Consider the following 13,863-nt stretch of genomic DNA (forward strand, 5'->3'; position numbering starts at 1 on the left):
TTTTTCCCATAGAGGGATCTCAACTAGCAAGGATCTTAGCCAACTTGCTTCTTCACTAGTTTTATCTAGTGTTCTCATCTCAGATTCATTCCATAGTGGACTGAGTCAATATCATTTGTTTTAACAAACAACTCCTCTAGTGATGCTCAATGTGCAAACACTAGTCGCTAAATATTCATCTGAAAGATGTTCAATTTATATCTTGTACCATTTAAGTACAATATGTTACTCCTAGTGAAGTAATCTTAGAGTCATAGTCTTCTCATGACTCTTTCTATAGCATGGCAATGCTTTCCATCTGTCTACTAGTAAACTTGCACAAGAGTTTCACGACATCGACAATGTCGGATCTAATACATTCAGTGGCATAGCTAAGTGCTGCCAATGATGCTCGTATATTCTTTTTTCTAGCTCCATCTCAAGTGTTCTTACACTTGGATCATAATATGTGATTGCAAGTTTACGGTGAAATAATTACATTTCTTTAAGATCTTCTCAACTTTGTGAGATTTATCAAAAAAGTTATCTTTTCTGATCTAGTAATCTTGAAACCAAGAATTACTTCAATTTTTTTTTGTTTAGGTCTTTCTTATCAATGTTGTTGATAAACAATGATTTCACATAATTCATAACATGAATCTTTAAATCAAATATGAGCAAGTCGTCTTCATAGAGACATATGATCGTGCAAATTTTATTTGTCACTTTCATTCACTTTATACTCATTCGATAACATTAGAATGTCAAATTTTTCATGCCATTCCTCAGGAGTTTATTTTAGACCATTCAAATAATTATCTAACTTACAGACCTTGTTTTCTTGTCCATGAATTGCAAAATTTTTCAGGTTGTTTCATATAGACTTGTTCTTCTAGTTCACCATAAAAAGGCAACTTTCACATCCATTTGGAGTACTATCGAGTTATAAATGGCGGCTAAAGGGACTAGTACTCTTATGGATATGATTTTCGTGACAGGTGAATGAATGTCGAAGAAGTCTATATTTTTCTCTTTGTCTAAAACCTTTGACTACAAGGAAAGCCTTGTATTCATCAACCGTACCATCAGGTTTTAGTTCCTTTTTTTTTTCTTTTCAAAAATCCAAATACAACCGATTGGTTTTGCAACTATGAGACAAGTCAACTAAGTTTCATGTTTTGTTAGACTCTAGAAAATCCATTTCATCGTTTATTGTTTCTTGCCATAATTCAGCATCCATTAAGGATATAGCTTTTTAAGGCTTAATGGATCTTCTTCCATTGTATAAACCAAGTTCATACTCTTTAGCATTTTTAGCTTTCTTACCTCCTTGAGGTTCTATAACATCTTGTATGATGTTTTCATAACTATTTCTAATTACATGAATGTGATTAGATATAGTGCCCCCACTAGTTCTTAATTTTTAAAGGGAAATTTATTTTGCCCCCACTAATGTCGTGCTCCCATTAGAGCCCCCACTAGTGCCCCCACTATTCTTTAGTTAAAGGGGTAAATATTTACATAGAATTCGGCATCTTTTAAATTCTATGATCACTTTAACATTTAGGTCATAAAACCTATATGTTTCGATATTTATCGCATACCTGATGAATACATATTCATAGGCTCTACTAGTGAGTTCAACTCTCTTGGGGTCCAGGATCTAAATATAGTCCAGACAATCCCAAGTTCAAAAAATAAGACAAGTTGGATTGTCTTTTCTTCAAAAATTTCTTAATTAGAATTTTTGTCTTTAGACTTGGGTACTCTATAAATTTCAATTTTCGTTATAAAAATTGAACATTCAAGCACATCAATTTTATTTTCCAAAATTCACAGTCATCAATAAATATGATAAAAATATCATTTTATCATTTCTAATTTATGTGTCATCAAATTAACACATATCATAATTTATTATGTTTAGAGATTCAATTCTCTAAATTCTGATTTATATGAACTTTTGGTTCATATATCTTGACTGCAATAAATAAAATTGTTTAATTATATAACTTTGGAATTAAGTCCAAGTTACTCAAGTTTAAAATTAAACACTTGTTCGTGATCAATTTTGATATGTCAAATATTTAAAATCACACAACTAATAACATAGAAGGAGAATTTAATTTTTAACATACCATCAAAGTGCAATCTTTTTCCACAAGAGTGCATGGTACACAAGTCTCTCTTTAAGTCTGAGTCAACTCAGTCTTATTCAATAGAAATCTGAAATTCAGATTCTTTCTTAAACATAAATAGAATTTCACAATTCCATTTATTTTCCTTATTGCATATTTACAAGTTTGGATTATGTAAAACGATCGATGCATATGTTTATCAATTCTTGTTAAAGATTTGAAAACCAGTACGTGATATCAATGTTTTTTAAAAAAAAAAACAAAACACTTTTAGAATTCAGCATAACAAAATAACAGCCTTGCATTATCTTATTTTCCGCTCCAAACAATTTTTTATGTTTTGTAACAAACTATACTTGTTTGGTTCTGTAACAAATAATTTGTTTTGTAACAAATTATTGTTTTCATCAAATAAATTTTTTAGTAACTAATAATTTGTTTTGTAACAAATTATTGTTTTCATCAAATAAATTCTTAGTGTTGTTGATTGAAACAACAATCACTTCATCGTTTCATTCGAAAGATGTAAATCTATAGCTTGATTTATCCTTGATGTATTTAGGGACAACTTAACCTCAATATGTAACTTCTTCGGTAGACATAGCATATAGAAACGTCTTAAAATTGTTGTTTTTGGATTTCCAAACTGTTAAATTTGAATTTCCAAATTCTATCATCTACCGAAGTTGTTACTAGGTTGAGTCACGACCAGGTCGCTCTCTTTAAGACGTTTCGTGGCACTACCCAAAGTTGTGCAAGGTAGACTATCAACCACGCCGCCTCCAGGATAAAACAAGCCCAGCTACAACTGTTCGATTAACTACTGCACTGTAGAAAAATCGTTCGAGAATTACACCCTCAAAATATGGCTCAATCGTTTGATCGAAGCCACTCGATACGGTACGTAACCGCTCTATTCGAAACCGTTCAAATTAATATGGTATTATTACCATTCTATTATGGTGCTGAGACCACTCAAATATGGTGTTACCACCATTCTAACTTCTCCAAAACATGAATATGGCACTACGACCACTCAAATATGGTGATACCACCATTTCTCCTTAAAATTATTAAAATAATATATATACTGTTAAGATCATTCTTTAATATGATCTTAATAGCACTCTATATTCCGAAGAATCATATATTATCGAAGGGAATATGAACTTAAGACCAAGGGACTATGGTCTTAAGAACACTCTTAATACCGAAGGGACAGAAAGGAGTAGAAGCAGAAGAAACTTGTTAAAAACAAGTCGGAGGGAGAAGAGAGGAAAAAACACAGGAAGCATCAACTGTGAATTTTCGGTGCAAAGAATCAAATGGGGCGAGCTCTCCTTTTATAGGGAGAGTTTGTAACAAAAAACGAGTGACTTGGGGATTAAGTCTGCTTAATCCTTAAGCAAACGCGTTTTGTTTCTTAATTGGATATATCCGGAAGTTTCTGGATATGCTTTTGGATCGGGTCGGGTCGTAACAAATTTATTTGTTACGCGTAGCGCTTACGGATAATGATTAAATTAATTAATTAATTAATTAATTTAACATTTTCAAGTAACAATATATATATATATATATATATATATATATATATATCATTTTTTTAATCCACGACCCATATATAAACACTTACTAGTTGGGGTGACCCTTCAATGTGGGACATTTTTAAGTCACACCCACACACTAGTTTTTTCATAGTGTTTTTCTTTCCAATTTTCTTCACTAGAATTAACTAGTGTTCCAACAATCCCCCACTTGACTTCAAAATGGTTTCGAGAAATAACGTAAAACGTTTCCATAAGATTTGCTAATATACAAAGGTGTCGCCAACAACTTGAACCTTTGCATAGTGGAAGGTATTCTGATTTAACAAGAGTTGCTTACAGCATTGAACTCTATCTCAGACATAGAATCCACACACAAACCTTTTCATAGGTGTATTCTAAAAGCCCGTGCGTTTTAAGGCCCTGCACGTGTATCCCGGTTTTAACGAATGCTCTAGGAATTCTGCCTCGAAATTCCATAGGATCGGCCTAAGTTCCACATTCGTATAGGTGAGTCTATCAAGGGTACTCCTGTAACTGTGTACCCCACTCAACATAGAGTATAGATCTCATTAAGAGTTACTATTACCTCATCCTTCTTTCGCTGCAGGATCATGCTTTCTATATTCTTTCTCTCATAGCATGTTCTACCACTTCATGACTTGTTTTTACCCATTGAACCTATTTCTTGGGATCTCCAGTCATTTAGGTCGGGTTACCATCACTTGTGGGCTATAGGCATTAGTCCCATCCTACTGGATGTTTCTTGGACTTTCTCTCTATTAAGTCCTTTCGTCAAAGGATCAGCTAAGTTTTCATTCGTACGTACAAAATCAACTCTAACCGCTCCATTTAGAGATACACTCTCTAATCGTGCTATGTTTTCGCCTTATCTGTCGTCTCTTACCATTGTAATAACGATTCTTAATCTTTGCAATAGCCGCGGTACTATCACAATGAATTAACACAGCAGGTAACGGTTTTTCCCATAGAGGGATCTCAACTAGCAAGGATCTTAGCCAACTTGCTTCTTCACTAGTTTTATCTAGTGTTCTCATCTCAGATTCATTCCATAGTGGACTGAGTCAATATCATTTGTTTTAACAAACAACTCCTCTAGTGATGCTCAATGTGCAAACACTAGTCGCTAAATATTCATCTGAAAGATGTTCAATTTATATCTTGTACCATTTAAGTACAATATGTTACTCCTAGTGAAGTAATCTTAGAGTCATAGTCTTCTCATGACTCTTTCTATAGCATGGCAATGCTTTCCATCTGTCTACTAGTAAACTTGCACAAGAGTTTCACGACATCGACAATGTCGGATCTAATACATTCAGTGGCATAGCTAAGTGCTGCCAATGATGCTCGTATATTCTTTTTTCTAGCTCCATCTCAAGTGTTCTTACACTTGGATCATAATATGTGATTGCAAGTTTACGGTGAAATAATTACATTTCTTTAAGATCTTCTCAACTTTGTGAGATTTATCAAAAAAGTTATCTTTTCTGATCTAGTAATCTTGAAACCAAGAATTACTTCAATTTTTTTTTGTTTAGGTCTTTCTTATCAATGTTGTTGATAAACAATGATTTCACATAATTCATAACATGAATCTTTAAATCAAATATGAGCAAGTCGTCTTCATAGAGACATATGATCGTGCAAATTTTATTTGTCACTTTCATTCACTTTATACTCATTCGATAACATTAGAATGTCAAATTTTTCATGCCATTCCTCAGGAGTTTATTTTAGACCATTCAAATAATTATCTAACTTACAGACCTTGTTTTCTTGTCCATGAATTGCAAAATTTTTCAGGTTGTTTCATATAGACTTGTTCTTCTAGTTCACCATAAAAAGGCAACTTTCACATCCATTTGGAGTACTATCGAGTTATAAATGGCGGCTAAAGGGACTAGTACTCTTATGGATATGATTTTCGTGACAGGTGAATGAATGTCGAAGAAGTCTATATTTTTCTCTTTGTCTAAAACCTTTGACTACAAGGAAAGCCTTGTATTCATCAACCGTACCATCAGGTTTTAGTTCCTTTTTTTTTTCTTTTCAAAAATCCAAATACAACCGATTGGTTTTGCAACTATGAGACAAGTCAACTAAGTTTCATGTTTTGTTAGACTCTAGAAAATCCATTTCATCGTTTATTGTTTCTTGCCATAATTCAGCATCCATTAAGGATATAGCTTTTTAAGGCTTAATGGATCTTCTTCCATTGTATAAACCAAGTTCATACTCTTTAGCATTTTTAGCTTTCTTACCTCCTTGAGGTTCTATAACATCTTGTATGATGTTTTCATAACTATTTCTAATTACATGAATGTGATTAGATATAGTGCCCCCACTAGTTCTTAATTTTTAAAGGGAAATTTATTTTGCCCCCACTAATGTCGTGCTCCCATTAGAGCCCCCACTAGTGCCCCCACTATTCTTTAGTTAAAGGGGTAAATATTTACATAGAATTCGGCATCTTTTAAATTCTATGATCACTTTAACATTTAGGTCATAAAACCTATATGTTTCGATATTTATCGCATACCTGATGAATACATATTCATAGGCTCTACTAGTGAGTTCAACTCTCTTGGGGTCCAGGATCTAAATATAGTCCAGACAATCCCAAGTTCAAAAAATAAGACAAGTTGGATTGTCTTTTCTTCAAAAATTTCTTAATTAGAATTTTTGTCTTTAGACTTGGGTACTCTATAAATTTCAATTTTCGTTATAAAAATTGAACATTCAAGCACATCAATTTTATTTTCCAAAATTCACAGTCATCAATAAATATGATAAAAATATCATTTTATCATTTCTAATTTATGTGTCATCAAATTAACACATATCATAATTTATTATGTTTAGAGATTCAATTCTCTAAATTCTGATTTATATGAACTTTTGGTTCATATATCTTGACTGCAATAAATAAAATTGTTTAATTATATAACTTTGGAATTAAGTCCAAGTTACTCAAGTTTAAAATTAAACACTTGTTCGTGATCAATTTTGATATGTCAAATATTTAAAATCACACAACTAATAACATAGAAGGAGAATTTAATTTTTAACATACCATCAAAGTGCAATCTTTTTCCACAAGAGTGCATGGTACACAAGTCTCTCTTTAAGTCTGAGTCAACTCAGTCTTATTCAATAGAAATCTGAAATTCAGATTCTTTCTTAAACATAAATAGAATTTCACAATTCCATTTATTTTCCTTATTGCATATTTACAAGTTTGGATTATGTAAAACGATCGATGCATATGTTTATCAATTCTTGTTAAAGATTTGAAAACCAGTACGTGATATCAATGTTTTTTAAAAAAAAAAACAAAACACTTTTAGAATTCAGCATAACAAAATAACAGCCTTGCATTATCTTATTTTCCGCTCCAAACAATTTTTTATGTTTTGTAACAAACTATACTTGTTTGGTTCTGTAACAAATAATTTGTTTTGTAACAAATTATTGTTTTCATCAAATAAATTTTTTAGTAACTAATAATTTGTTTTGTAACAAATTATTGTTTTCATCAAATAAATTCTTAGTGTTGTTGATTGAAACAACAATCACTTCATCGTTTCATTCGAAAGATGTAAATCTATAGCTTGATTTATCCTTGATGTATTTAGGGACAACTTAACCTCAATATGTAACTTCTTCGGTAGACATAGCATATAGAAACGTCTTAAAATTGTTGTTTTTGGATTTCCAAACTGTTAAATTTGAATTTCCAAATTCTATCATCTACCGAAGTTGTTACTAGGTTGAGTCACGACCAGGTCGCTCTCTTTAAGACGTTTCGTGGCACTACCCAAAGTTGTGCAAGGTAGACTATCAACCACGCCGCCTCCAGGATAAAACAAGCCCAGCTACAACTGTTCGATTAACTACTGCACTGTAGAAAAATCGTTCGAGAATTACACCCTCAAAATATGGCTCAATCGTTTGATCGAAGCCACTCGATACGGTACGTAACCGCTCTATTCGAAACCGTTCAAATTAATATGGTATTATTACCATTCTATTATGGTGCTGAGACCACTCAAATATGGTGTTACCACCATTCTAACTTCTCCAAAACATGAATATGGCACTACGACCACTCAAATATGGTGATACCACCATTTCTCCTTAAAATTATTAAAATAATATATATACTGTTAAGATCATTCTTTAATATGATCTTAATAGCACTCTATATTCCGAAGAATCATATATTATCGAAGGGAATATGAACTTAAGACCAAGGGACTATGGTCTTAAGAACACTCTTAATACCGAAGGGACAGAAAGGAGTAGAAGCAGAAGAAACTTGTTAAAAACAAGTCGGAGGGAGAAGAGAGGAAAAAACACAGGAAGCATCAACTGTGAATTTTCGGTGCAAAGAATCAAATGGGGCGAGCTCTCCTTTTATAGGGAGAGTTTGTAACAAAAAACGAGTGACTTGGGGATTAAGTCTGCTTAATCCTTAAGCAAACGCGTTTTGTTTCTTAATTGGATATATCCGGAAGTTTCTGGATATGCTTTTGGATCGGGTCGGGTCGTAACAAATTTATTTGTTACGCGTAGCGCTTACGGATAATGATTAAATTAATTAATTAATTAATTAATTTAACATTTTCAAGTAACAATATATATATATATATTCAAGTAACAATATATATATATATATATATATATATATATATATATATATATCATTTTTTTAATCCACGACCCATATATAAACACTTACTAGTTGGGGTGACCCTTCAATGTGGGACATTTTTAAGTCACACCCACACACTAGTTTTTTCATAGTGTTTTTCTTTCCAATTTTCTTCACTAGAATTAACTAGTGTTCCAACATAATGTATGTTCTTATTTAATTTTTTTTCGGTGTCCCTTATGTAAGTAAAGTATTAACTCCGATCATTTTTACTATGGGGTTTCAAACCATAATATTTTGCTATGCCTATAGTATTGATCTATGTAATACGAGCAGAGATGTTGAATGCTATTGTAAAATAGGTCCGTCTCCACAACAATAACAATTAAGGTTTACCCTATTAAGTTAGGTCGGCTAAAGAATTTCAGCTTCCCCTAACAATTTTAATTTTAATAGATAAATATATTAGAAATTAAAGTTTGAAGAATACAAAGAGTACTCAAGATCCTCCATCAACGTGAAAATAAGAAAACCCAGAAAAACTAACAAGATCCAAACATGGTAAAGAATGTGACACAAGAAAACCAGAAGGACTAAATCATGAATCACATTTGGCATTATGATATGTGAATAACTTTAGATTTCGTTCCTCTTAATATGGTCCACATTTTATATGGAGTAATATCAAAATGAACAAATATTATAGTAACAAATAAAAACAAAACCACCCTTTAAAAAAATAAAACAAAATCAGAAAAAATGATAGAATTTTAGGACTAAAAACAAAATATTATATTGTACATGAACTTTGAAACCAAAAAATAGTATATTCATCAAAGAGGAAAAAAATTTTACTTATCTTATTATGAATAAGAAATAGTAAAATAAATAAGTACTTATAATGAATTGAACCATGTTGAGGAATGATTTTTTAAAAAAAAAATTAAAGAAATGGGTATATTATATTTTCTTTTAAATTACTATCAACATCTAGATTATAAGTCAAAAAAAATGAACAGCTAGATTAAAGATTATTTTTTTTTGGACAAAATATCATGTTCAATTATATATCACCAATAATGATTGTGTACTCCATGCAACTTTATTTATTTTGCTGCCATTTTCAGAGTACTACTCATGCCTCTATAAAATTGAGTCAACCTTAGTCTTAATCAAAATATAATGCAGATTTAATGATCTTAGTTAGCAGAAGATCACAGCATTTAATTTTTCATTTCCTAGATGTACATTATAAGGGAGAATATACATGATAGAGAACTTAGCAACTAACTTTCTGATATATTGCTCTTGTAAAAAAAAAAAAAATTCTGATATTACTTGATAAAACATGTAAAAAGGAATCAAAAAAAGATTACAACATATAATGCAGATTTAATGATCTTAGTTAGCAGAAGATCACAACATTAATTTTTCATTTCACATAGGGAGAATATACATGATAGAGAACATAGCAACTAACTTTCTGATATATTGCCCTTGTAAAAAAAAAAAAAACTTTCTGATATTACTTGATAAAACATGTAAAAAGGAATCAAAAAAAGATTAGAGGAATATGGAAATATGAGATCAAGAAAAAGACATGAGAAAGTGGTTATTGTTATCATAAATATATAAAAAAAAAAAAAAAGATTGATGAAGAAGAGAAGAGAAAGAGACTGCTAGCTATATATGTCTCAATCAAAAGAAGGGTTGAAGCACATGTAATGGGTCAGTTAATTACAAAACAAGGGAAATTTTTGTAAAGTTTGTGAATCTTCCTAATGAACTAAAACCAGAAGTCTATGAAAGTATCATTAACCCTATATCTTATCATATGTACCTCGACCTATATCATATGTGCCAGTAACCCACTTGTATGCAACATAACACAACTCTCACATGCACATATTTTGAGGAAAGAATGCCTTTTCCAACTCTAGCATTTCGAAGTAGACATCCATGGTTCATGGATTGTCTATTATGGTGCCTCATTTTATTATATGTTCAGAGAAGTAGTTGGTGTAAATGCTACTTCTAATTCACCATTTATACGCAATAATGTAATTATACTAGTATGCAGATTTTGATTGAAGGAAAAAAAGAACAAGGGTAATGCAATGCAATGCAATGCATGGGAGACAAAATAAAAGAAAAGAAAAAGAAGCACCAGCTAGTTATAGCTCTCTGCTCCATATCCCCAGAAATCATGCAAAAGATAAGTTGAAAATCAAAAAAAATAAATGATTTTAAAAATTCTATGTTGAACCAAACACGAAACCTATTTCGTTCCATTTTGATGCGGCAAAGGGAACAGATAATCAGGAAAAAGTTGCTTTGAGTTGAGCACCAACTACGAACAAAGTTACATCACTCACTCATTCATCACTACACAATTTTAATTCCTCAAAAAATATAAATACTCATAATGCTATAAATAAATCAAATCAAATCAAAGAAATACTATATGATAAAAATATATTGAAATCGCACACATCCAAATGTTGTCTGCGCCGCGTAATGAAAATGAAAATAACATGAAAATCTGAACTGAGATTTGGACAAAACAAACAAAACAAAACAAATTAAACATTCCTGCACCCTTTAATTTCGTGCACTCTGAATAATAATCATCATCCTCATAATCATTTGTCAACACTTAACTATAGTACCCTAGCTATAGTACCTAAGTACTACTACAATTCAGAGCTGATCCATATAATATAATGTTAATTAAGATTATACATAGAAATTAATTAACATTGATCCATAAAAAATACTTAATGGTTTGTTTCAACTCAAACTCAAATAATTATTCAAATAGATATATAGATAGAGAGAAAGAGACACTCATGTCTTTAGGATCTTGGAGGTGGGAAGAATTGCGTACCAGCCATGAAAGCATTAAGAGGAGCTGGATATAGTGAAGAATACTCAAATGGATTGTTAACATTTGTTGTGGTGGTTGTTATGAGATTTTGTTGATTTCCTTCGCCACCGCTGCCACCACCGGAAGAACCCTCGCCACCACCACCAGCAGCATTTGGACTAGTGTAGCTACCTTCAAGTCCTTGATCATACAAAATTCCCTTGAAAACTCTTCCTCCTATGTTCACAGCAGTTTGATAAGCATAACGTTCATCTTGTGCATCCATTGCACTCACTTTTACACACCTGAACACCGCCGGTGAATTCAGCTCCGGTGGAAAATTTCCCAACTCCAACCCTAATTTCAAATCAAATAAAAAAAATTAAATCCAAATCAAAAAATTCAAAAAGAGAAACCTCAATTGTTTCTATATAGCTATCATTTTCAAATTTAAAAGAAAGAAAGAACCACTTACCTAACAATTTTTTCATCCTTCAGAAGAAAAGAAAGAGAAAAAAGAGAGAGAGAAAAGAAAAAAACTAAGTTGATAGAGTATGAAAGGAATGGATATATAGAATATATAGACTAATTAGGTATCCTATTTATCATAGATTCATAGAAACTATAGTTTCTCCTCGAGATCTCTATCACTAAGCTATATAGTTTGAAAATTCGTCACTGACCTAGCTATATATCAAAAAACTAAACACTATAATTCAAACCCTCGTAATATCTTTTCATTTTATATACTCTCTCTTTCAACGACTCTTCTGTAAAGAAATAAAAACACAAGTCAGTCAAAGAAAGTTGATGTATATCGTTCAAAAGTTTATATTTCTACATATATATACCTGTGGTAGTAATAGGTACTGGAGTACAGGTTAGAGAACCAGAAGCTCCAGAGGGATCATTTTGATTTTCTCTGTGCCTTCTTGATGAGTGAAACTGTTGTTGCTGCTGCTGATTTTGTTGCTGCAACGACGTGAGTTGTTGCTGCCGTTCGCGGCGTTTAGCAGCTGGAACCCAAGTACTTTTCACATGAGTTTGACACTGAAACCCTCGACTCTTGCAACAAGTTCTACATCTAAGATGTGGACAATCTTTCTTAGCTTGGTTACCACAATCTTGACAGTTCATTCCACCACCACCTAAACCACCACTTGAAGACCTCATCACTGTTAAACCAAATCTTGTTGATTCATCGGAAAATGAAACTGAAACGTTGTCGTTGTTGTCGTCGTCGTTTCTTCTCGAACTTCCAACACCAAAAGAGTAAAAATTGTTAATGTTTTGTTGATGTTGTTGTTGATGATGATGAAAAGAAGATTGTTGATGTTGTTGTGGCCATATCTCAAAACCTTTGTTGTAGATCTCTTCGTTTCTGAACAGAAACTGATTATTATTTCCACTGTTGTTGTTATTTTCTTCTTGTTCTCTTGCTTCTTCTTTGCCTCTTCCACTGCTTAGAGAGAAGAAACCAGCCATGTTGTTTTGTAACACAAAAATGAAACGATCTTCCCTAATTCAGTTATAGTTATAGCAATAACATCCATATCAGTAGATAAACAAGAAGCTTCGAGAATCTTAAATTAGTTCTGGAGAGAGAGAGAGAGAAAAAATAGTTTGTTTTGCTTTTTGATCAGAAGACTATAATCGTAATTTTCTTTGGTTTCAAGTGCAAATTAAGTAAGTGGTTTGGTTTAGGTTTTCTTATTAATTTTAACCGACACATTATTTTTTGTTGACTCTCACTCACTTCTATATGAGTTGGGTTTCATCTCGAATAAAGTCAAATTAGACTTTAAAACTTCGGAAAAACTAAGTTTATTTTTATAAATTGTACGCAACTAAAGCTAATGTTTAAGTAAAATCGTGACTTGAATTCAAATTCATTAACTTTAGAGCATATGTCAAAATTCATAAAAACGTTAACAAAAATATTTATAAATTGTCGACAACAAATATTGAAACTAGAAGTTGAATCTACAATCCTGTGACTAATTTGTGTGGGGGCAAGTATATTTCTTTTCAGATTAATTGAGTTTTATCTTTTTCTTTTTTTTGGCCGGAGCTTTTGAGAGTGAAAAGACTTTCTTAATCAATGACAAGAAGTAAAAGAAAAGGAGAGACAAAAATTAACACTAATTAACATGAAAAATATAAATAAAAACTAAAAGAAGAGTGCATGTGTTATGTTTGGTTAATTATGTTCTAGTTTGTGAGTTTGAAAGTCACTCACTCAACCCAATTATGACATGTAATTTATATATAATTTTTTTATTAATCTGCAATGAAAAGATTATTGTTGTGATTCTAATATATTGTATGTTATGTTACATTAGTGAAATGAAACTGTGTCGTTGTGCGTATATGAGAGAGTGTGTGTGCGTGTGAGGGAACGTGAAAATCTGTCACATTACGGTGATCTCTATAAGTTTGAAGAAACTTTGCCCTTCTGATAAGTTAGCGTCTTTGGTGAGTTGCCTATGAATGGATGTGATTGTTCCACGTGATGAGATTGTGGGTTTTGCTTATTGGTCCTTACTTCAAAAAACACGCCGGTACTTTATTTGACCGTTTACATTATTAAGGTGGATTTTCCCCCTTCTTTTTTTTATGAGAACGAGCAAATGACAACGTAGTAATACGAGAGGA

At 31.9% G+C, this 13,863-nt stretch overlaps 1 protein-coding gene across 1 annotated transcript; it reads right to left on the bottom strand.

The window, feature by feature from the left end:
- Positions 1–10,924: 10,924 nt before the first annotated feature.
- LOC146951809 (protein EXPRESSION OF TERPENOIDS 1-like) lies at positions 10,925–12,937 on the bottom strand. Its single transcript, XM_085755982.1, has 2 exons — positions 12,060–12,937; positions 10,925–11,565 (listed from the first exon to the last, which is right to left on the bottom strand). The coding sequence occupies exons 1-2, from the start codon at positions 12,691–12,693 to the stop codon at positions 11,198–11,200; spliced, it is 1,002 nt and encodes a 333-aa protein (XP_085612108.1). The 5' UTR covers positions 12,694–12,937; the 3' UTR covers positions 10,925–11,197.
- Between the last annotated feature and the right edge of the window lie 926 nt (positions 12,938–13,863).

This window comes from Medicago sativa, chromosome 1, assembly GCF_051527215.1.
Source record: "Medicago sativa cultivar Bolivia chromosome 1, Bolivia_mono, whole genome shotgun sequence".
Classification (NCBI taxonomy): domain Eukaryota; kingdom Viridiplantae; phylum Streptophyta; class Magnoliopsida; order Fabales; family Fabaceae; genus Medicago; species Medicago sativa.

Coding starts and splice junctions, on each gene's coding strand:
- LOC146951809 (XM_085755982.1), bottom strand. CDS start 12,693: ATGGCTGGTTTCTTCTCTCTAAGCAGTGGAAGAGGCAAAGAAGAAGCA. Junction 11,566..12,059: donor AGTACCTATTACTACCACAG/GTATATATATGT, acceptor ATTTGAAATTAG/GGTTGGAGTTGGGAAATTTT.